At 39.9% G+C, this 24,618-nt stretch overlaps 1 protein-coding gene and 1 pseudogene across 2 annotated transcripts; one reads left to right on the plus strand and one right to left on the minus strand.

Annotated features, from left to right (window-relative positions):
- LOC146554781 (uncharacterized protein C12orf56-like) overlaps positions 1-2,466 on the minus strand; it is an 18,057-nt pseudogene extending 15,591 nt beyond the window's left edge.
- LOC146554783 (CD9 antigen-like) lies at positions 2,182-23,709 on the plus strand. 2 transcript variants are annotated; one of them, XM_085251046.1, is made up of 9 exons: positions 2,182-2,381; positions 4,885-5,122; positions 16,939-17,041; positions 20,857-20,954; positions 21,566-21,640; positions 21,730-21,831; positions 21,940-22,029; positions 22,274-22,357; positions 23,096-23,709. In XM_085251046.1, the coding sequence occupies exons 2-9, from the start codon at positions 5,054-5,056 to the stop codon at positions 23,159-23,161; spliced, it is 687 nt and encodes a 228-aa protein (XP_085107172.1). In that variant the 5' UTR covers positions 2,182-2,381; positions 4,885-5,053; the 3' UTR covers positions 23,162-23,709. The 2 variants fall into 2 exon arrangements, with proteins under 2 accessions (XP_085107172.1, XP_085107173.1); XM_085251047.1 differs by lacking the exons at positions 2,182-2,381; positions 4,885-5,122 and adding an exon at positions 8,777-8,935.
- Positions 23,710-24,618: the final 909 nt, after the last annotated feature.

Genomic DNA, 24,618 nt, shown 5'->3' on the forward strand with positions numbered 1-24,618 from the left:
TGCCGAACGGAAGAGCCATAGAAGTTCCGTAGTTTGAAGCTATTTCAAGTCTGACAAAAAACAGAGTAGCGTGCACTGTAAATTGTGCCGAAAGCAAGTCTGGAAATACAATAAACTGGTGCATGCGTCACACTGTGCGCCACGTTATTGTTTCGGTGAAATGAATTTCTACAATACTGTTAATTCTACTCTCTGCAGTGTTTAAATGCTTACATATACACACAGTTACTGTCCCTCCACACATACGACTCGGTTCTGCTTCTATGCCCCAGCTTTGTTTACTTTTTCCCACCGAGGCTTCTAGACTTCTGATTGGCCAACATTTCTGCACGGTTAGGAATCTAGCGCCACCTGCTGCTTTGGCATGTTCATAGCAGCGTTTTCCTTCATTTCTGCCTTTATGTGTGGACGGGATTATTTTTTAAAACGAAAACGGAAAATCTCAGTTTTCAAAAATACCCGTGTACGTGTGGACGTAGCCTCAGTCTCTGACTGGAAGCGCTAATTCGTCATTCGGCTTTTGTCAGACTAAAGTAACTGTTAAAACTGTTTGAAAAGCTCAGCTATACAACAAGGAGAGATTGAGAATTTCCTTTTAGTTCTCAGTTTATTTGATACTGACAAAAGTTAGTCAGTTTTGTCTGTTCTTCTGTAAAACAAACTAAGATTTATTTTTAGAATTAATATTTTGTTTCTAAGTGGAATTGACAATTTAGTCTGTTTCATTTGTTCTATTTTGAAACTTAAACGCTTTAGCGGCTGTCTTTTGTGTAGTTTGCAATATTTGCCTTTATTTATCTGAAAAAGTCTCATGTTCCTTAAGTACATCTACCCTGTTGAACTTATCATGGGAAAAAAATATTTAAAAACAAGCTGCTGATTATTTCACATTTTACTTGTGAGCAACGGCACATTTAAATCTTACAAATATAGTTATTTGGCTTATATCGTGATAGATATCGTTATCGCCTGAAATGAAAAAAACATATCGTGATATGAAAAAATCTCATATCGCCCAGCTCTATTTCAAAGATAACTGAGATTTTCCTTGACTCAACATCCACTCTGTGATGTCAGTCTGGAGATTATTTCGTCTTGATGCATTCTCAATCATCCAGGTAAATTAATCTCCAAAGGTTGATTCTGGATGTAGCGTTTTCAGTGGGAGAAACGTTTCGTCACTCATCCAAGTGACTTCTTCAGTCGACTGAAGAAATCACTTGGATGAGCAGAATCAACCATTGGAGATCTGGTGAATATTTGTAAAAGAAATACAGATATTTTCTTCTACAGCCACTTCAAAATGTAGGCCTTGTCTTGTCCTCTTTCACCTGATGTGATACACGTTGCAGTTTTGACACAAATCCCTTCTGAACACATCCTGTAGACTCATTACAACACAGCTTCCAAATGCAATGTTAGGATTTAACTATTAAAGTTTTCGAGCCTTTACTGAACAAACGAGACATGAACACTTCACAGTATGCCTATTTTCTCGATTCATTGATAAATATTTGGTCTGCACAACAATATCCATGACAGACATTAAAACAGTCACGTCATCATTTAAAATAAAAATACTGGAAATGAGTGCTTTAACTCTGTACTGTTTCTTTTAAAAGTTTACTTTTATTTACCTTAAAAATAACTTACCTTAAACGCCAATTTAATAGAAAATCCAATAAATATGGTAGAAGGTTTTTCTGTTGATTTTATATCAATATTAAAAATACATATATTTTTTTTATCATTTATTGAAAAAACCCGACGTCTTAGGTCTTCACAGTATTTACACTTATTTTCTCCAATAATAACAAATATCTATCGGCAAAATACTAATTTTTTTTCAAAATATCGTATCTTACTTTATTAAAATCAGGTTATAACAGGTCATGTTCAGATTTTTTGTTTGTTTTTTCGTTTAATAAAATCAGCTTTTGGATTTTGTGTCGGTTAATTAGGGCGGGATTAATGCAGTAGAAACAAAAATAAATACTTTTTAAATCACTTTTTCTGTTCAAACTCACCAGCTCGATGTAACGCACGCGCCTGAAGCTAACGGCTGCCGTGAGAGTGCGTGGCGAGTACTCGAGTACTCGGTGAGGTACACGCACTCGTCGCTGAGCACCACGTGCATGTACACCTTGTTGATGGACTCGGACAGCACCACGCACGGCTCGTAAGCCCGGATCCGTTCGTACACCCTCCGCTCCAGCTTCCGCTGCAGGAACGAGTCCAGCCGCGCGTTCCGCCGGCACAGCAGCGACCCGGAGCCGCTGTGGGCCATGACGGGACCGCTCCGTGGAGCCGCCGGTAACGCCTCTGAGATTTCAACCGCCGCTTTGTCGCGAGGCAGGTGCTCACAGGTCCAGCTCCATCCGGTACGTTTGAAAAGTCGAGTTAAGATGAACACACGCCGCTGGTTCTGTCCCGGTTCTGGACAGTGAGCTGTAGGTAAAGCGCCAATGACTCGAGCCGTCAGTGCGTCTGCTCTCTGATTGGTCAGCGAAGAGGAGCGGAACATTGCTGATTGGCCAAACGCAATAATTATGTAGTAATTACTGTACTTAAATAATATATGTCATGATTAAATAAATAAGTATATATATATATGTTTTACTGAGCCGTCTGAGTGAATAAATAATGATGCACACGAAGCGTGTCGCTCCCAGTGAAGGGATGGAAACTTACTGGGGCTCGAACCTGCTCACTGTACCTCTTTTTACATGTTTTATACAAATAATGGTTTGATATGGAATTAAACCTCATTTTATATTTAACATTAGTTATTAATTAAATGATTCTGTTTATTCATAATATTTTGGGGGAATATTTGTTAATTTCTCATATTTTATTTGCTTAAAATAGATTACAGGTTGCAGTTTTATGAATTTCTTGTGATGGATATTAGCCTATAAATTAGATTGTTGTAATTTAATAGCATTATAAAAACATACAGTCTGCGTTAAACCTTTTGAATGATAATAAAATATTTTTTCTTTTAATTTCGATATTGTTGCACTTTCTGACTCTTACCACTAAGAGACGGCAGACTGCAGATTATCACAGTTTCTTCCTGTCTCTCTAACACGGTTCAGTGAAGAATAAATCTTTGTGCTGCTGCTGACAGATTGCGTCTGTGTGAAGCATGAAAAATGCTGAAAATGTGGCATTGTCTCCTTCATCCTCCTTGTCCTCCTCATCTTCCTCGGGATGACCGTTTCAAGCGCAAAGGCGGTTTGAAGGGAAGTTTTGTAACGGGATGAAAATGTTAACGGAGGACCACACACACACACACACACACACACACACACACACACACACACACAGCATGAAGGTTGTTGTTCTTGCAGTGTTGTTTCAGAGTCAATCTTTTTCACTCAAAGAGGTTTGGTAAAGATTCAAATTCATCTTAATCTGCTGTTTGATTCTGTCTTAAAAAAATTCTAAATTTTGTGTTTTCAGCATCCTCAACTCTGAATAGACTCCAAAACACCACAAAAAAAGTGAATGTTTATAAAGACTAAATCATAAAAATTATGCCCTTTCTCTTGTTGGGTTACAGCTGTCACTGCTTGCAGTTTTAGTTTACTGGTCCTTGTGAGCCGATCAGTACTGTACTCCTTTATCACCATCAGCACCATCTTCCTCACCATCACTGTGTCTGTGTGCAGCTGCAAAGAGCAGCGGTGGGCTGACCGCGCACACTACCGTCTTTGTTCTGCAGAAGAAGAAGTAAACACTTTGCCAGCAGACAGAGGGAGAATATAGCCTCATGACAAACACACACACACACTGGATTTGGTTGGTTATGACCTTTGTGGCATTTTGAAAGTATCAAGGATTGTAACATCTAGTCTTTTTACTGAATCAAAAGGAGATGCTGGAGTTTCATGAGTTTGTGTTTGTCATTTAAATTCAGTCTTGCTTAATACACAACATTCAAATTACTGTCACCTTACAGTAATCCTGATACTTGTACTTGATGTGTTCAGTTTAGTTATTTGCACTCGCGTTCAAACTACTTCCAGTCTTCTTCTTCTTCTGGCGTTGTTACAGCGGATGATCTGCCTCCATCTCCTCCTATCCCAGCATCCTTCTTCTGCCCGGCAGTTCTATCTTCATCATCCTTCCTCCAGTATGTCTTCTCTCCCTCGTCTGCATATGTGCAAACCATCTCAGGCTCTCTGACTCCAAGCTGTCCCCCTGTCCTCCACTTGCTTCCAGTGAATATCTGAACATGTTCAGCTTGGCCTCCAAACCAACATCACAGCAGAGGGTTAAGGTTTAATTAATAACTACTAGTTAGCACCTCCACCCTGCCAGCAATCTCTTCTTCTTGTGCACTCTGTTGCTTTGGATGGTGACTTTCATTCCTCTTCTCTGCAGAGCATCCTTCCACTTCTCCAGGTTCTCCTCCACCTGCTCCTTACTCCGGCTGCAGATCAAAGTTTCATCTGCATCTGTATTCTCTAGATGTTTGCAGATCTCCAGTAAATTGCCCAAATTGCTCAGAAATGTAAATTTTTACAGTTGCAGCATTAACAGACACCCCAGAGTAGCTTTTCGAAAGGCAAGTGTAAACAGACTCACACGGCTTACAGTCAAACATTTGAATGTTTGAACTCTGATTCTGATTTTGATTTTAATAAATATGAGAGAGCACAGTGTTTATTTCTGACTGTGGTATTTCAGTTTCTGAGGCTGTTCTCTGTAGATTTGACGGAAACGGGATTTTTGTTAGACTTGTGGTTTCGTTTTTAATAAATCTGGAGAATTGTTTTATTCAGAAGTTTGATGTTCGGTCCTGTGATGAACAAAAGTCCAAACAAAAGACAAAGACGTACAGAGATCTCTCTCTCTCTCTCTGTGGGTGTCGAGCAGTCGATGGTCTGTTTCCTCCCAGCAGCAGCTGATCTGATCGGAGGCTGTCTGAGCAGAGCCGAGCAAACGGCGACAGGTCGACAGCAGGAACCACGAACATCACTGAGCGAGAAATAGGAGATAATTTCAAGACTGAATTAGTCCAAACACGGCTGAACACTCCGCAGGGATGACGGCTCTAACTAGCTGGGAGCTGTGCGTAAAGTACGCGCTCTTCATCTTCAACTTCGTCTTCTGGGTAAGTTTAAACACGCGGGATGAAATATTTAAAGCTCCAGCCGCCCGTGTTTATTCATTTGCGCACAGAAATAAGTCTTCATCTCTCAAATTTGAGCCTGGAAAGATGAAAATGTATTTTTGTGTGATGTGGTTTGTGTTTAACAGAGATGAACCGAGGAGCGTTTTGTTTTGATTTAGCCTATGGCATTTTGAACACTAGTGTGTTTTGTTTAAAGTCGTCCCGGTTTGTGTGTGCTCTTTTATATGAAGCTGATAATATTAATTTTGTGTTTGTGTAACTATCCACTAAAACCGCACTTCGCATTTTTCTGTTTTCTTGTTTCTGACATTCTGGGATGCTGTTGCAGCAGCTGTAGACAGCTGACAAATTAAAGGAAAACCCCACGGAAAGCGTCAATAAAGTGCAGACACACGACAAACCACCGGAACAGCTTCGGTGTTCCTCAGAGTACTAAACAGCCTGCTAGTTGATGGTGTTCATTTCTGGTGACTTTAAGTTTCGTTGGTTTTGCAGTAGTTCAGAAATCCAGTAGGGGGCGTAGATGAGCCTAACACGTCATTCAAAGACAGAGCGGTTGCCTAATCAGTGCTTTCACCTCCTACTCAGGTGTCCTGTGCAGCGAGGAAGCTTAAGGCAGTCTGAAGGATGGCTCCTTAAAAGTCTGAATGATTTCTCAGGGCAGAGGTCAAAGGGTCGAAGGGCCAGCCTCGGGTCCACACCTCCACCTCAGGAATGTAAAACACTCCTTTACATGTTAAAAGTCCTGATGTACATTTTAAATTCATCCATCAGTTCAAAGAAATAACTTCTTTTTTATTATTAAAATGAAAAAACTCTCACAAATCTTATCGTTTTTTAAAACGTATTTTTACTACCACACTACAAACTCATATTGAAAATGAAAAAAGAAAAGGTTAAAAATCTGAAATAAATCAACCATCCATCAACCATCTTCTAATCTAGCTATCCATCTCAGGGTCTGAAAAGCAGGGTACACCCTGGACTATATGAACTGAGTTAAAGGGAATCAAATGTCTGATTTGTTCCATATGGGACATTAAAGTGGAATATTAAGTGCTTCCTTATTGACTCTGGTAAGCTATTGTTGATAAGCTTCATATCATTCAGCACAGGACAGATGGGGATTATTTTGAACTGTGAATCATCCAAAGCTCCTCTGATGGAGTCTACGAATAAAAACATGGAGCTGAAAATGAGCAGAACAAATCTTTTTAAGGATTGAATTATTTGTACCAGTTTTTTCACTCATTTATGTCGAGCTGCTCACTCACTTTCTCTGATGAATGATCGAGTTCAGTCAAGCCATCAGAGTTTGAGCTCAACAAACAACAGCAGCTTATCACTAAAGACATCCTTAGAGAGAACGAGAGTGACGAACAAAAGACAGGCGGGGAGAGATAACGGAGGCCGACAACAAAGCCGGCGTTGTTGGTTTCACTGGGTCCACTGGGAGCCGATGCAGCGTTGAGTTACTGCAGCAAACAATGAGTCTCCCAAGAGGTGTGAGGATACACCTGTGGAGTTTTTGTTTGTGATTCCTCTGAAACAGCTCGTCTTTTTTTTTTTTTATCTGTTTTTAAAGCCAAACGCAGGAGTATGGAGGTTAAAACTGACAGCATGAGTCCAGCTGTGCAGCACAGAGGTTAAACTGGAAGAGTGTTTTTATCTTAAAAACAGCACTCAACATGTTTGTTTCTCTTTGTTTCTTTTCAATCAAAGAGCATACTTTTAAAATGCTTTATTCCAATTAGAATCAGTTACGGCTAAGCAAGTCCCAGAAACTGCAGTCCTCTAGCATCCACTGGAGGCCCTATAGAGTGAGGCAGTTTCCACAGACTCCAGTATTAAACTGCCCAACTTATCTGAGATCCCCATGTTGGCATTATTCCTGCATTGCAATAACGTGATTAAACTGCTGTGATATTATAGCTTTGAAATGTGAGGGACGAGAGAAAGAAGTGCCTTTGTTTACATAAACCTCTTCTGAAACAAACGCTAAGCATTTCAAGTGTTTCCTTTATTGATTTATATAATATAATAAATATATTATCAAGTTGGGTTTTTTTGGGGGTTTTTTGTTACTCATGTTGGTTTGCTAGAGATAGTTTTTAATAGCATGAGCCAAATTCTGGGCTAATTGTAATTGAACGCTGAGACAATGTGATTGGTTAGCTGCAGCGTCACCAACATTATTGTGATGATATAGTAGGATGACCAACTGTCCTCTTTTTTTGCACACGCTGACTTCTAAAAGCTTATATGACATATTTTTATTTCACCATTCATTAACCGCACAGAGAAGGCATAGTTTAAATATGTTAACGTTTTCTTTAAGCAAACTGTATTATTAAAGTTCTTTGTGACTGGCGCAAGTGTCCTCTTTTTTGGAAATCAAAATATGGTCGCTCTATGATATAGGGTTAACTTTAATGAGGCTTTGCAGACACTTGATGTTAACTTGGACACCTCGAGTCAAACGGACTTAGAGACCACGTGTCATGAGGGGAAACTGGGTTCCCTGACCAGTGGTTGCTGAGAATGTGATTGTTAAAGCTTCGGTTACACAGACCTAGAGACCAGTCAGTGACAACCACCCTGGCAGCCACCTGTTGCTTGGGAAAATTAAGTATTCCCCAACCTGTTGCCAAAAACCTTGTGGTTGCTTTGGAAGTTTGCATGTAGATTTCCTCTCCAGCTACTCTCTGAGCTGTAGTGAGACAGTGAAAAAAGGATTTCCCTTCAAATTAAAGGTTGTCCCCTTTGTAACACATTGGCTGCAGCGCTCAGACACAGCTTTTACTTTGAAGGCGAATCTTGTCCATTTCCAATTTTCCAACCTTTACTGCTTTAACTGCTTTAGTAGTTTAGAGTAATTGCAGACAAACTGCAGACAACCAAAGAAACCAGAAGGAGGTTTTTGGTGCAGCAGCTTCTTTAGAGAGAGGCAGAAACCTCCAGGAACTACTGCCACATTATTTCCCTAGCAACCGGCGGTTGTATCATGTCCAAATTGGCAGACTGCTCTTGAACAGTATTTGCATGATGTCACCTAAAAAAAAGCAGAAATAAACATGTTTACAGCCTCTGTGCTCTCTATGGATGGTTTAAACCTTTCTATGAATTGTACTGTGGGTAATAATTCATCCCCATGGAAAACTGACATTAGTGGTGTGGCCACTTTGATTTAAAGGCTGTTATTGAAGCCACATAAATGAAAGATAATCAAACTTTAAACTGAATCATTTGATATAAATCTTTGTTCTTCACACAGGAAGCAGATTTTCTCTCAGCCTCAAGTCTAGCAGCCAATCAAACTGGGAAACACAGTGTCGATTAACATTTATGAGCCACATGTGAGGTATATGAAGGTTTTTAATTAATGGTGGTCCACAGTGAGTTAGGAGTTGACATCTTGTTTCATAAAGGAAGTGTTAAAGGAGGTAATACAAGAAGTACTGAGGCACCTTTCATGAGTATTTAGAAAAGTCAAGAGGTGTTAAATGCCTTCACCTGTGTTAGACAAGCTGGGTTATGCAGCACACATCCGATTGGATGTGTGCCCCTCTAGCTCCTCCCTCAGCCAGGTGAGTGCTCAGCAGGGTGTGGCTCACAACAAAAGCTGCCTCTCTCTGTCACCTCTCTTCATTCTCCTTCTCCTCCTCACTGTGTGACACTCACGGCGCTTTTTCTTCCATTTTTCTGCGTAAGAAGATATAAACAGATCCGAGCACCATGAAGAGACAACAGTGCATCAAGTACCTGGTGTTTATCTTCAACTTTCTCTTCTGGGTACGTAGCCTGGTTTAGTGAGTGGACTGAAGTGGTTTGGTTGCTTTGGATTATGCTGCTTTGTTTGATTGTTTGATGGTTTCTGTGACTGGATCAGATTTCAGGAAAGACTCACAATCTAAAACACAGGCAGAGTTTGTTTGGCTGGAGCCACAAAATCTTTAATAATTTGACTATTTTTGATGTTTTGGGAGCTTCAAACCTCTAAAACCATCATTAAATTTGTGCTTTTGTCATCGAGGCTCTTTGAAAGAATCAAAGTGGCCTCACGCAAACCCACGTAGCACTTCCTTCTGGGGAGTTTCAGCTCACAAATCTTTGCTTTTAATTCGCTTCCAGTCTTTATTTTATGTCCCACACTAATCTCTGTAAATGCTGCAGTTTGTTGCTTCTGCAAACTAAATCATCAGTGCTGTGACAGTTTATCAACCTCACAGTCCATCACAAGACTGTCGAGAAGTTCTGGTGCCTTTGAAATGGTCACAATCTCGGTCACCTCCGATGCAAAAGGATTTGACTTCAGGAGTATTATGAGTACATGGTCTGTGGCAACCACGGCCATTAAAATATGTGAAATCATCACGTCATACTGAAGGGGGGGGGGCTTGTGAATTGTGGTCAGATGGATGGATGAGTGATTGATGACTCACTGTTGCAGGAGCTTAAGGAATTTTCTAGATGGAATTTCCTAAAAATGTTCCCCTTTATGGTCAGGTAGATGGTCAGGTGGAACTGACATGGAATGACACGGCACATCTGAGTTTTGACATATTTGCTAAAACTGATTCAAAAGTTAATGCAGTTTAAGGCGAAGGAATGAAGATGGGCAGGAGACCGAAGAATGTCATTTCCTTGACTGCAGACAGATGGACATGCTTGGAAAACGTGCAGAGCGACTCAAAATGAAAGGGCAAGATAAACGAGTGGCTAATTTGCTCAAGAACTGCAGTGACTGTAGGGCAGCATGAAATTACAGCCTGACTTGGTGGTTTGGTGCAGTGCATGCAGCATGCAGGACAGAACAAAGAGAACTGGCCGGGTAGCTTTGAGCCACTTTTATGTTAAGGTGACGTCACACACATACAGGTGAGAGAGTGAATGATCCCCAAGCCTCCTGATTCATCTCCAGGATGAGGGATTTTACAGAAATTACAGAATCAAGTCTAAAAATCACAGATTTTAAACAGACTGTGAATAAATGGCATTAACTATTTTAAGCAAAACTGCTTGCAAAGAAACAGTTCTCAAACTGTGGGTTGTGGACCACGAGGTGGGAAATATACAGGGACGGTAACAGAAGCTTCAACCACTACAGTTCAACTGGAATGCTTTTTAAATGGTTTTGATAAATGCAAATAAAAACCGGTTAGACATGAGGTAAAACCCGAGGTGTAAGTCTGACCTAAGTTTAAACGGTGTATATATTAAGAAAAGACATGATTTGCATATGACTCAGGTGTGCTGAAGCTGCGCTGCTAGGATGTCAGGTCATTATTTTACAATGTGCACCTGTCAGAAATTTATGCCAGCACTGATGAGAGGACTGGAGTGAGTGATAAACTTCCAGGCGACTGGAAAATGTGTATCTGTGTCTCTGCAGTGCGTCACCTCCGGCTGTTAAATGGTCTTTTGTCCTGTAGGACTCCATCTCATTGGTGGACCACCCTGCCCTCTAATTTAAGTTCGTCTATTGGCCCCCTCCTCCAAACACAAACGTGAGATTAGACTGATTTTACATTGAGTCGGCCTCGAGTGTTTTCTGATTATTAACCTGAAGAAGTTTCCCACAGTGTGAAGAGCTGTAGGTTCAACAGCACCACTAATTTTTTTTTTTTATCACACCTGGAATCAGTTTTGCTTCACCTGTCCTCACAAGCAGTTACAGTTACACTTCACCAGACTCCATTCACAAAAACTGCAGTTTTATTTTCCAAAACATGGGAGAAATTCTACTTTTGATTTGCTGTTAGGTGGTACCAGCCTGTGCATCACCAGAACTCCCAAACTAACCTCGTCATGGTTATTGTTGTTTCTGCATGGCTAATAGTGCTGCAGAGCAGCTCTGTGGTTAATGAGAGCCAACATGAACCTCAGGGGAAAATGCTGTTTTCATCTCCTCCACACACAACAGTCGAGTCCCTAGAGTGTTTGTGGTTCACTAATACCAACATCCCCAGCATTCAGGATGCCAGACGTCCTTTCCTTTCTTTTTTCTATATCCCTTTTTTTTTTATTGTTACAAATTAATGACAAATGTTTATTTGGGTTAATTCATGTTAAATATTCTGCAAATGTTGGTAATGGTGCACTAGACAAGCGTGAGAGCGATGTGAGAAGGCTTCTCACATGAACTCTGCTATTGTTCATAACCAGCGATTTTCACTTTACTTTAATTTACTGAAACTGAAGTGGACTGTGCGTGCCCTACATGAAGCCGTATGATTTGTAAGTTCATTCTTCTAAACTTGGCTGAAAATTGAGTTTACTCCCTCAGATTAGTGTCTAGGAGGCTCATGGTTTGTGATAAAGTTGCCACCTGCAGTTATGAAAGCTGAAACTACCCACAGAGACTAAAATAGTTTTCATAGCTGCCTGTAAACATGATTTTTTTTTTGTTTGTTTTGTTTGTGTTTTTGCTTTTTTTTTTTTTTTTTTTTTTTTTTTTTTTTTTTTTTTTTTAAAAAGTAAAGCGGGATGTTGTAACCTGAGTGTAGACAGGGATCGACTCAAGTGGACAAGAGGAACTGCAGTTAATGGTAGTGCATTGATGATGTCTCAATATTCATATACAGATACTGGAATTTAAATCTATTGATCTGTGAAGAGATTAATTTGAATATCTGCTGACTAGTCTGGACAATATACTATATATAATTAGATAGGGATGATTAAATGAAGAATGAGTGGAAAGTTATCCATCATACATTAACTAATACTTGCATTCAAACAGTAGCAGGTAAGATGTGGTACTTTAGTCAAAGGAGCTTGCAAAGAAAAGCGTCTGGACTTCTTTAAGTTGCTTGAAGACGTTTCACCTCTCATCCGAGAAGCTTCTTCAGTTCTAAGGTCAAATGGTGGAGAGTCCCAGATATAAACCTAGTGGGAGTGACCCCCCACAGAGGGACAAAAGGACCCCCTGATGATCCTCTAATCGCCTGAGCCAAGGTGTGAAACATCTTCAAGTAACTTAAAGAAGTCCAGACGCTTTTCTTTGCAAGCTCCTTTGACTACGATGACCTGGATGACTGAGAACCTTCACAGACATGTGGTACTTTACTTTCACAACATGATGGGGTCATTTCTGACTTCTGCTGTCTATGACGGATATTTTAAAATGCTCTATTTTCATGTTAACATGGACTCCTGCTATTCTAGCCCTGTTTATTGCAACGCAGTGTAGAGATGAAGTGGAAAGTTGCGTTGAGACTGAGTGACACTAGTGAAAGGTGCAGAGGCTTAAACCTCCATTCTTTACAGAGCGAGTGGTTGGATCAGACAACGACTGCAAGGCAAATAAAGCAAACTGATCCTGCGTTCTTTAAGCTCGAGGCTACGTTTGGAAAGATTTACTGATGATGATCATAAGGTGTGCCTGGCTGACTTACCGCTGACAAACCAGCGATGGGATGATGTCACATGCTGACAGTTACAGGTGTGGCTCTGATTGCTGGAAGATTTCTACTTTCAGTTTACTCACATTGAGGTCACACTAAGTCGAGCAGCCCAAGGCGTTATATAAAATGACCCTCCTTATGATGTTTCAGGCAAGTCTGTGCATCCCAGTTTGGATGACTGACTTACAGGTTAATCTGACATGGAGCCTGAAACGCACAGTTGTGTGATAAAAGTGAATGAAAGCAATGGTGTTTGCTTTTAGAGGTGTATGAATTATGCAGCTGATGCCTCTAATTCTCCTACATGTTTACAGCCTGATGCTGTTTTAGTCTCTGTAGGGAGTTTATCTTGCAATTGACTACAGGCCTCGCCTACGAGTATTCATCTTCATGTTTTATCTGTTGGAGCATTTATTTGATAACCTGGCACTACAGTGTTCACAGTACAGTACAGCCAGTCAACTTGTGCTGCGGGTTTAATGAACGTCTAGTATTTTACAGAAAACAATGGCGTGATGATCCTCCAACTCAGTTGGGAATTTACAGCTGTGCTTCAGCATGTTAGCTAATACTTTTTAATGAATTAAATATTTGCTACTTGAAACATTTTAACAGATTGTTATTTAACTCTAACCCTCTGTTGCCTCTAACGCCCATATTAAAGTGTTTCTTTGTTAAGGATTCTGGTTAACAACAATAAAAGGATGGTACACTAGCTAATGCTAGCATACAAAACTAACAATGAAAGGGAATTTTTCCCAATGACATTAAAAAACAAGGTAAGCTGCTACGCTCGTTGTCATATTATTTGTATGCCTTGGTGAGCTAACGCTGGCTAGAAAAATAAAGCTGTCCAACAGGGTAGAATTGTCAGACAGAAGTAATTTAAAATTTTGAGTTGATATCTCAATTTTTTTTTTTCTTAAATTTTATTTCTGCATTTAAATTAAACATAACATGCTTATACAAATCAACTGAGAACAATTACTGTCTTTAACATTTGTGAACTTATAAGCATGAAAGGAGAAAAAAAAAGGGAAAAAAAGAAAAAAAAAAAAGAAAAAGACCTTCAACTTTCAAAACCTTCCTATTCATTTGCCACTTAAATTTTTTTAAGCAGCTTGATTCATTGATTCACTCATTCATTTGGGCAGGAAAACCCCCTCGGATATCCATGGCTCATCTTCAAAAAAACACTTCCTGCGGGGGGTTAGGTCTCCCTGTGTTTAGACATTATTATTGGGCAGCAAATTCAAGAGCTCTATTGTACTGGCAGTGGGGTTCGCCTATTGATTATTGTCATGACAAGCTTCCGATCTGGCTCCAGGTAGAGGCAACAACAGTATCTGAAGCCTCATTACCGGTCTTATTGTTTTCTAACACGGGTTCTTGTAATAATTCGCTCAGTCGTAATTTTGTTGTTAAACACTCCTTAAAGATATTAAGTCAAATGAGGAAATCTCTCAAACTACCTGATTTTTCAGTAGGAATGCCAATAATACATAACTACGTGTTTAAACCAGGTAAAATGGATAGGGTGTTTTTAGAATGGGGGGGGGAAAGGGATTGAAATTGAGGACTTATATACAGATGACAAATTTATGTCCTTCCTTCAACTTCAAGAAAAGTTTCAGTTACCTCAATCACATTTTTTTCGTTATCTTCAAATAAGGAATTTTGTTCAACAAAACTTTTCAGACTTTCCACTGAAGCCACGAAGTTATACATACTTTGATATAATTCGGAAAGCAAATTTTAAACATTTGATATCTCAGTTTGTTAAGTGCTTTACAATCCCAGTTGATTCCGACCGAATTAGGAAAACATGGGCTGAAGACCTCGGGGTCTCTCTGTCTGAAGAGCAATGATCAAATTGTTTGTCCAATATTCAGAAAGGCTCAATAAATGCCAGATATAAACTAATCCAGTTTAAAGTCATTCATAGACTACACTTTTCTAAACTCAAACTTAACCGGATCTATAATTCTGTATCTCCCTTATGTGACAGATGTAAAGTTGGTGAAGGTTCCCTTGCACATTTATTTTGGCATTGCCCTGTTTTGAATGCTTTTTGGAGCCAGATTTTTATGTGGTTTTCAAACCAATTTAGGAAAAAACATACCACGTGATGGTACATTGGCTATACTTGGATCATTTGCATCAGTCGAATCTTTTTCCTTTTCACAAAAACAGATAATTACAATGGGTATGCTGGCTGCAAAGAAACTTATTCTTTTACAGTGGCGGTCTTCTTCGGCCCCGTGTTTTAACAGGTGGCTTAATGAGATGGTGTCTGTGGCCAGGGTGGAGCAGATAAGATTTGATAGAAAGGGGAAACTGGCGAGTTTTTGTATGATTTGGCAACCATTTCTAGAATTCCTAAAAGAATAACTGATCATAATTTATGCCTCACACTCCACGTGAATTATTATTATTTATTTATTTTTTAGTCTATTTCACTCTTTATTTAGTTAATATTGTTATAAATTATTTTATTTTATTTTTTTTTTGATATCTCAAAATTTTAATTTGCCAAGTATTTTGGAATTGTATTTGGAGTTATATTTGAGTTAGTCAAACTTTCAAGAGAGAATTCAAGACCTTGATTTACAGATAGCACCCCCACCCCAAAAAACCAAAATCCTGAATCATGGTCAGCAGACCGTAGGAGGAACCAGACGGAGGACATGTTGGGGCAAAGTGTTGCCATTCGGCCTGAATGCTTTATGGTGTGCTTCATATACTCCCTGTTGCACAACAACAGACGTCAGCGTCATGCTGCAGGACATTATGGGAGTTATTTGGGTGGCAACAAAGAGTTGATGTAAACTGTTTTGTGGTTGCTGAGGTGATTCTGAGTCATGGTAGTGGGTAATTACTGTTTGAGACAAAGTATGGCTGTCATTTATTTATCTGTGGATGCCTTCATATCTAAGTCTCCGTTGTGCAGAGGCTCCACATGTACTGAAGTCATGTTTCCTGGATGGCTCCTCTGTGATTGGGTTGGTCTGGATTCAGGAGAATAAGCCGGGCAGCAAGTCGAACTTCATTCCTCAAACGTTAGCCTCATGTTCACCTTCAATGAAAGGGATTCTTATTCATCCACACTAACATACTTTGATTTGAATATGAAACCATTGCATTCCATACTAGCTGCACATAGTTTTGCAACAGTGAAGCATCACATCATCATACCTTACAAAAGCCAGTTCTTTCATTTTGCTCTGAGCAGCTGTTTTTGAACACCTGTCTAAATGACTGATGGGTCCATAAGTTCAGGGATGAGTTCATGGTCTCTGTAGTTTTCTGTGTTTTTTAACACAACCTCAGTTGTAAATCACTGCAAAGCAGGATTAATCTGGTTATTGTCTAAGGTAGGATGCTTTATACTCGATCAGCTGCCACTGTGTGGGTGTCCACCTCTTCATGTCTCTGCATGTTGTTTAACCCCCAATCTCTAAATAACGTTCACATCAAATACTCTCCTTGTTCCTGCACGTCTCAGATTATCGTGCTGTTATAGTCTGGTTCTTATGAGTTAACTCAGATGTTTAGGATAAAGTTGCCTCTGATGTACTGTACACTGCAGCATCTTTTCCTTTGTTCTTTTGTTGTGTGCTTTATTTTTTTCTACGGTCATCGTTCGAGTATACAGTGTAATGACAGTGGAGTGCTGTGAGGCAGGTCCAGGTGAGCCCTGTGGTTTCAGTCAGGTGATACTTCTCAAATCCAGCCTCATTCGGGCTTTTCACTTCTTCTCTCTGTATCTAACTGGTAATGTGTTGCCTGTGTCTTAGACCCCCGGAATTATCGACCCGCGCCTACAGCTGTTGTTGGATTTGATGAAAGTGTCTGTTAATGCGACAGACTTGAGCTGTATGTGCCTTCATTATTTTAAGAGTGGATAATAACTCAATAACAATTTGAAAAAGTGCTCCGGTGGTGCTGGCTCTGTTAACTTACCTTGTTGTGAGCACAGTGTTCTTCCAAACATCAGGAACAAGGTCACACGTGCTGCAATGCCTGCTTTAGAAGCATTTCTGCAGGTTCAGACCACAGACATGGACATAGCTTCTGCTTGTATGAAAAATGAAGTCTGCGTCAAACTGCCTTTACAGCTGCATTGGGTTTTTTTTTATGCCCACCAGGGGGCGACCCTTGCGGTTGGATAGAAGTGTAGAGGCTCAGTTTCTCTCTGACTTCAGTCCTTTTCTTGGCTCAGTTGCTAGTTCTGTATCTTTTTGCTTAACATGAGTTTCTCTGTGGTTTATCTGTAAATATCTGTAAATGAGGACAAATGTGCAAAATGACACTAGTATTTGAATATAGTCTCACGGAGAGAACATTAAACCTCCTTCAGAGACAGTAAACATGTTTTTCGTCTTGCAGCTGGCAGGAACCGGCGTGCTCGCTGTGGGACTCTGGCTGCGTTTTGACTCCAGGACGGCAGGACTGTTCGAAGGGGAGGAGTCGCCCTCTGTCTTCTTTACGGGTAAGGCCCCTGCTGGTTAAACCCTGGATGCAAAACACTTACATGGAAACAAAAGACCATGAAGGAGAATAACCTTGAGGATGGCAAGAACCCTTTATAGAGCACAGGTGAAGCATCTTAATCGCAGCAGCTTCACTTTTACATTTTTGGATATCTCACAACCATAAACCACAAAATAACAAAAAGAACATACAAAGATTCAAACTGCACAGAAAGACGGGGAAATGATCAGCTCCTCCTCCACTATCATGGTCTTTGAACCTGCCATGGAGTGCTGGTGGTGGGTGTTGTTGTAATTACAGCTGACGTGTCTGTAGTGTAGCTTTGACGCACATTACGAGTCTGTTCGTTTTATCATGCTGTCCTATCAATGTAAAGTCTGACACTACTCATTTCACTCCAACCAGCAGAAACCGTGCCGAATAATCTGCAGCTGAAAATAGTCCCCAGTAACCACTTCGTCCTGTTTATTAACAACCACAGCGTTGTTTCTAGAATGAAATCTTTATATTTGTGGAGGAAGTCATAATTTCAAATTAAATGCACTACAGCTGCATTTAGCTCTGTCGGGCTCTGGACGTGGATATAACCTGACCTCAGAGAGGCGGGGCACTCGGAGGGCAGCTGAGGCCAAAGTTGGTCCACAGCGAGGCGGCTCGTCCAACCCAGCAGATCCCTCCACACATAGCGCTCATTCTTCCCGGCGCACAGGGACTCCTTTGTTCTCAGACTTCTGTATTCCCGGAGGAACTGTCCCACCCTCCCGTCTTTGTGCGTTGCATCCATCAAACTGATAAGAGAAGTGGGCAGAGAGGAGACGGAGGACGGGCCTGACATGACAAACATCTTAATAACGGCTTTGGAGGAGTATTTGTGTGTGTGGCTCATGCGCTCACTGTTGTTGTTATCCGACAGCCTGTTTATGATTCATCCTCATGAAGTCACCGTTGAAGTGTCGAATCATCGCTCTAAATCACCCTGCAGCTGATTCCCACTCACCAGATCGTGACTGAAGGTGTTTTTGATAAATAACTCATTAAAAACAGCTTCTGGTGCCTCTCAGGCCTTCGTGTCTGTTCGAATCAGAGCGGCAGCAGCCCTATGAGCCAGAATGCAAATCACTGATGTACATTTACATTTTTAAAAGGCTTGAGCAGGTAAATCAGGGCTGATTTCCAATCAGCCTTCCACATGCACTTGTACACTCACTGACACTTTATTAGAAACAAAGCATGGGTTCTGTTAGAGTTGATGCTTTTGAGATTGTCATTTGTGCTAAGATATATAGACGTGGACAAAATTGTTGGTACTCTTTGGTCAATGAAAGAGAAACTCACAATGGTCACAGAAGTAACTTTAATCTGATAAAAGTAATAATAAATTAAAACCAATGAAAGTCAGACATTGCTTTTCAACAATGCTTCAATTGAATTATTAAAAAAAATAAATGCATGAAACTGGTCTGGAAAAAATTATGGTACCCCTAGAAAAGAATGAAAATAATGTGACCAAAGGGACATGTTAATCCAAGGTGTCTACAATCTTGTAATCAGTCAGTGGTCCTATATATGGGACTCCAGGTAGTCACTGTGTTTGGTGACATGGTGTGTACCACACTCAACATGGACCAGAGAAAGCGAAGGAAAGAGTTGTCTCAGGAGATTAGAAATAAAATCATAGACAAGCATGTTAAAGGTAAAGGCTATAAGACCATCTCCAAGCAGCTAGATGTTCCTGTGACTACAGTTTAGGGCTGGGTATTGTCACTGATTTCTAAAATCGATTCGATTCCGATTCACAAGGTCCCGAATCGATTCTATTTGCCTCAGTCAGAAATATTAAAATTCTGATCACGTATCAAATATCCATATTTTTATATCTATAAAAAGAAAGCTGACACTTGAGACTTTATCAAAGGTGTAAGCATCACAGCAGATGCCTTTGTGTCAAAGTAACTGAGGATAAAACAGAAAAACATGAAGGTGATTTTCCTGGCCTGGGATTTTATAGCAGATAACCTTAAAAATATTCTGCAGTAGATCAAAAACAAAAGTCATTAGTCAACATATGAACATTACCTGATGCTGCTGAAGTGAAGCAAAGTTACAGAGGTTTTATTAGAGACACAGCTAAGCATTTTGCAATTTTGCATAATTTTAAAAAGTTTAAATTATCGTTATCCAAGCTAGAATTGATTTTAATTGATAAATCAATAATCAAAACCCAACCCTACTACAGTTGCACATGTTATTCAGAATTTAAGATCCATGGGACTGTAGCCAACCTCCCTGGACATGGCCGCAGGAGGAAAATTGATGACAGATCAAAGAGACGGATAATCCGAAAGGTAACAAAAGAGCCCAGAAAAACTTTTAAAGAGATCCAAGCTGAACTTCATGCTCAAGGAACATCGGTGTCAGATTGCACCATGCGTCGTTGTTTGAGCCAACGTGGACTCCATGGGAGACAACCAAGGAAGACCCCAAACTACATGTTGACAAGCCACAAAGCTTCTGGGAGAATGTCCTGTGGACAGATAAGACAAAATTTGAACTTTTTGTCAAGGCACATCAGCTCTATGTTCACAGACAGAAAAATGAAGCATATCTAGAAGAGAACACTGTCCCTACTGTGAAACATGGAGGAGGCTTTGTTATGTTCTGGGGCTGCATCTGGTACAGAGTGTCTTGAATCTGTGCAGGGTGCAATGAAATCTCAAGACTATCAAGGATTATAGAGAGAAATGTGCTGGCCAGTGTCAGAAAGCTTGGTCTCGGTCACAGTCATGGGTCTTGCAACAGGACAATGACCCAAAACACACAGCTAAAAACACCCAAGAATGGCTAAGAGGAAAACATTGGACTATTTTAAAGTGGCCTTCTATGAGCTCTGACCTCCAATCCTATTGAGCATCTTTGGAAGGAGCTGAAACATGCTGTCTAGAAAAGGCGCCCTTCAAACCGGAAACAACTGGAGCAGTTTGCTCATGAGGAGTGGACCATAATACCTCCTGAGTGGTGCAGAAGTCTCATTGACAGTTACAGGAATCGTAACGAAAGGTTGTGCAACAAAATATTAATTTGTGGGTACCATCATTTTTGTCCAGGCCTGTTCCATGCATTTATTTTTTTAAATAATTCTATTGAAGCATGGTTGAAATGCAATGTCTGACTTTCATTGGTTAACATTATAGAATTTTTATTTATTATTACTTTTGTCTGTGACCATTGAGTTTTTCTTTCATTGACCGAAGGGTACCAACAATTTCTTGTGTATGTGCTGATAAAATGTTTCTCGTTATTAGGTTTTCATGCTTCTACGATGGAGTGAGCAGCCTCGTCACTTCTGCTTTTTACACGTTAGTCCGTTGAAAGGTCGCAAACTGTACGGGGTGTGACTGGTTGATAAGAAGTCCTGCCTTGTATGGTATGGCGAGGGGCCACACACACACAGACAGACACACTCGCTCAGATACGCTTGCATTACACTGTCACATGGATAACTGAACCTGTTCTTAATCCTTTAATTTTTTTTTAAATCTGTGTCAACAACAAACCTAAGAATGGAGCATCAAGTTCTAATGTTAAACTGTTGAATTGAACATCAGAGTGAATCGCATCCCATTTAACAAAACAAAAAAATGTTTTGTTAAATGTTTTGAACAGTGTGGTGCTGATATCACTGAGGTTGAGATTATGTGCATAAATTTTAATTTAATCGTGTCTCCTTTGTTTGTAACTGGCCTTGGGAACTTAAAGGCACAGGTGACCCCAGAATGCTTGTTTCCTCTGGCCCATCTGAATGTTTTGTTGCAGGCGTGTACATCCTGATCGCAGCAGGGGCTCTGATGATGGTGGTGGGTTTCCTGGGATGCTGCGGAGCCATCAAAGAGTCTCCTTGCATGTTGGGACTGGTGAGTGATTTCTTTTGTGTTTTAGTTCTCCACATTACATTAAAGACGGGTGACTTTGCTGTGAATCATGAATTCATGCTCAGATTTTTCAGTTGGCACATTTCAGAGATGTTTGGGCTGTAATCACACCGATCACCAGGAAAGACTCCTCAATTTCACCACAAGCGTGTTGGCTGCTGCAGCTCCGGTGTGATGTGACTGTTGGTGGCGATTTGCTGTTATGTTTTTACAAAATGTTTTTGTCCTGCGATTGAAATGGTCATATGAAATTGGTGGATGTGATCACATCCACCAATTTCAATCTACTCTGAGCCGTCATTTTAAATATTAAATGGCTTTAGTTTTAACTTACATTTCAGGTCATCTCTTCCTTAGTCATCTGTTATTTGAGCTCTGTGCACAGAAAAGGTGAACAGCAGAGCTGGTGCACAACAACTTAAAGTGTTGATGTTATGTTCACCACACATAAATCTATGGTTTTTTTACCACTGGTTGAGGAAACTTTGGACAAAAGTGACAGATAAAAGTAAAAACCCACTCAGTTTCCTTTCAGGACTGATAACCAAACAAAATCATGTCTACACTCCAAATCTTCTTGTTTTCCGGTTTAGTTCTTCTTCTTCCTGCTTCTCATCTTCGCTGCAGAAGTGGCTGCCGGGATCTGGGGTCTTTCCAACAGCGACCGAGTAACTAACTCTCCCCTTCTGTCTCTCGCATGTATGCACACATTCTTTGTTGATTGACAGGAGTGTTAACTTTGTCTGTGTGTCTTCAGGTGGTGGAGGACATCACAGAGTTTTATAAACAGACTTACGCCAACTACAAGGACACCAAACAACCAGCGCTGAAGGAGACCCTCCGCCTCATCCACTTTGGAGTGAGAACACACACCTGGACACCTTTTATGCAACTTGTTTCCTTATTTTGAAACAGAACAGATGACTGCCTAACCTGTGTGGGCTATTTCCCCCCCCCCCCCTTGCAGCTCGACTGCTGCGGTCCAACAGGAACGGTGATCGATGCTGCCAGAGATATCTGCCCCAAGCAGGAGGGGCTGGAGATCCTCGTCACCAAGGTAAGGCAGACTGCAACAAAAGGGAGATGACCTCTCGTGTCACATCATGTAAATTTTTACTTAAACATTTTAAGATCTAAGAGATTTGTACTAAAAAGTGCTACAGCTAACATTTTTCTCTAGGGTATTCTGGCTTTGTAGAAATCAAGCTCAGATTTGCATCAGACATTTGGTTTAAAATAAGATGTGGAGCTCACACCTGTTTTTGCTGTTTTTGCTTCACGGTCCTGCTTCCCTCCTGCAGAGCTGTCCCGCTGCTATTGACGAGGTGTTTAACAACAAGCTGCACATCATTGGTGGAGTTGGCATCGGCATTGGACTCATTATGGTGAGTCTGCCACTAATGCACATGTACTGAAACCTTAAGTAAAGCTATCATATGGTTGTTAAACTGGCACAAAGCCTAGAATGTGTCAGGTTTAGAAATGGTTTAGAAAAAGCCAAGTGTCTCATTGTTCTAGTAGTGGGTCTGGCTCGTGATTTATTTATTAAAAACAAAGCCAATTCACAAATGTTGTAAACCTGGCCCCAGTAGGGGCGACATCTGTGGTTGCAAAGACACTTTCATATGTGTAGAAATCTATGAAAAACGACATTACTACTTACTTCATATATGACATCAATAAACACTTTACTGGTGAGTTTATGGCTCAGTCATGAGTACAGAATGCTAAATATGAAGTCTGATGATGACTAGCTATGATTTTTATTGGCTAGCTACCAAACTGTGTGGTAGTTTCACACTAACTAGACATTCTACTTGGTTTGGCCCCTGAAATTTGACTGGCCTGCCCTGATGCCACCAAAAAAATCAATCCCCAAGGACTATTTTCTTTCATAGAAGAACAAGAAAAATATTAAATATTTACATTCAAGAAGGTGGAATTGGTAATATTTTTTTTTCAGGGTTGGTCCATTTTTATCATAGAAAATATTTAAAATGAACTTATCAAGATTGTGAAATTTTAAATAACCAAAATACAAAATTATGGAAACTTTGACACTTTTGTAAACAGTGTGGTTTATTTCTTAATGCCACATTCCTGTGTCCTGTGACTCTCTGCAGATCTTCGGGATGATCTTCAGCATGATGCTCTGCTGTGCCATTAAAAGGTCTAGGGACTATGTGTAAAAACCCATGAAACGCCGTCCACCTTTAACTCTGCTGCTGCTTCAAATCATTTAAGAAAGAATAACAACATTTGTCCCTCTGTGTGCTGCTTGGGTCCGTACAGGATGGCTTCGTCGACCTGTGAGAGTATGGCTCCTTTTCAATGACGCCTCTTTAATTCCTCCACTCTGTGGGGTCTGCAGCGAGTTATTTATACCCAAAGTAACCTGATAAGTGATAACTGATACAATCTTTTAAATCAAAAACCTACTTTTCATAATAGGACAGGTTTGAGCATATGCAGGTGAAAGGAGACTTTTGCGACTCTGCTGCCCCCTGGTGGACGCCCCATTTTCTTTAAATCCTTTCCTTTAAGTTATGTTTACAAAATCTGCTAAACGTTTGAGCTAACAGGGTTTTTGCAGCTAAATGAATGTTAATGACCCATGTTTTGTTTTAAAGCTGCGTATTAAAAGCTTTGATTATTTTTTATTTTATAAGTTTTATGCAAATGATTTAATGATTGCAGTTCATGTCTTTAAGATGTCAAATAAATGAACTAAAACAAAGATTTGTCTTAAATGGAGTGCTTGCTGTGAGTGCTAAAGGGGTACAATACAGTCAAATGTACAAATGTTAGGAAAACATTTAATGCAATTTTAACATACTCTAAAAAATTAAAAATGAGCTTAATGGGTTATTCAATTTTTATTTATTTGTAATATAAGGTTTGGCTAACACTTGTGTACAATTGAATAAAAAATTACATTAAAAAAAAAAACGAATAAAACTATCTGGACTTGAATTTTTGTATTTCTGTAGGGGCAATGCACAGTGGGAGGTGTGTTAAACTACATGGTAATACTGAAAATGTGACCATCAATCCAAAATTACATTTTAAATTTGATTATATTTACAAAAAAGAGGCATTAAAAGTAACTTTACCCATATGTGTGGTAGAAATAAAATATTTCTGAGCTGGTTCATAATTTTAAATATTTCATCAGTCTCAAGATTTCTGCTCTTTTGTCTTTTTTTTTTTTTTTTTTTTTTTTTTTCCCTAGCAGGGGGAGGGGGGAACCCAAACTACACTACAGACTGTTTTCGAAAACCATAACACGCGTGTTTATAAACGGGTGGCAACAAAAGGTTACTAGTCACATTTTAGACGCTAGAAATCATCTTTTTTTTTTTTTTTTTTTCCCCAAACACCAATAAAAACAGACAGCCCAGCAGTGAGGTTTACAGTTATACTCCCATTTCCTCACTGTGACTATTAAAAAGAAATACACACGCTTTGTAAAACAAAATCTGATTTAAAAAAAAAATAAATAAATTGTTTGAGATATGATGCAAATTTTTACTGAGCATTACACCAGAGAATTGAACCCAGTTAGCTTAGCATAAAGACTGGTCACAGCTTTATCCAAAGGTAACAAAATCAACTAATGCTAACACACGGTACAAATGAGATAGTA

This window comes from Mchenga conophoros, linkage group LG17 (genome assembly GCF_057382185.1).
Source record: "Mchenga conophoros isolate Kocher_MC1m ecotype Shallow Benthic linkage group LG17, M_conophoros_male_GT1.1, whole genome shotgun sequence".
NCBI classification, from domain to species: domain Eukaryota; kingdom Metazoa; phylum Chordata; class Actinopteri; order Cichliformes; family Cichlidae; genus Mchenga; species Mchenga conophoros.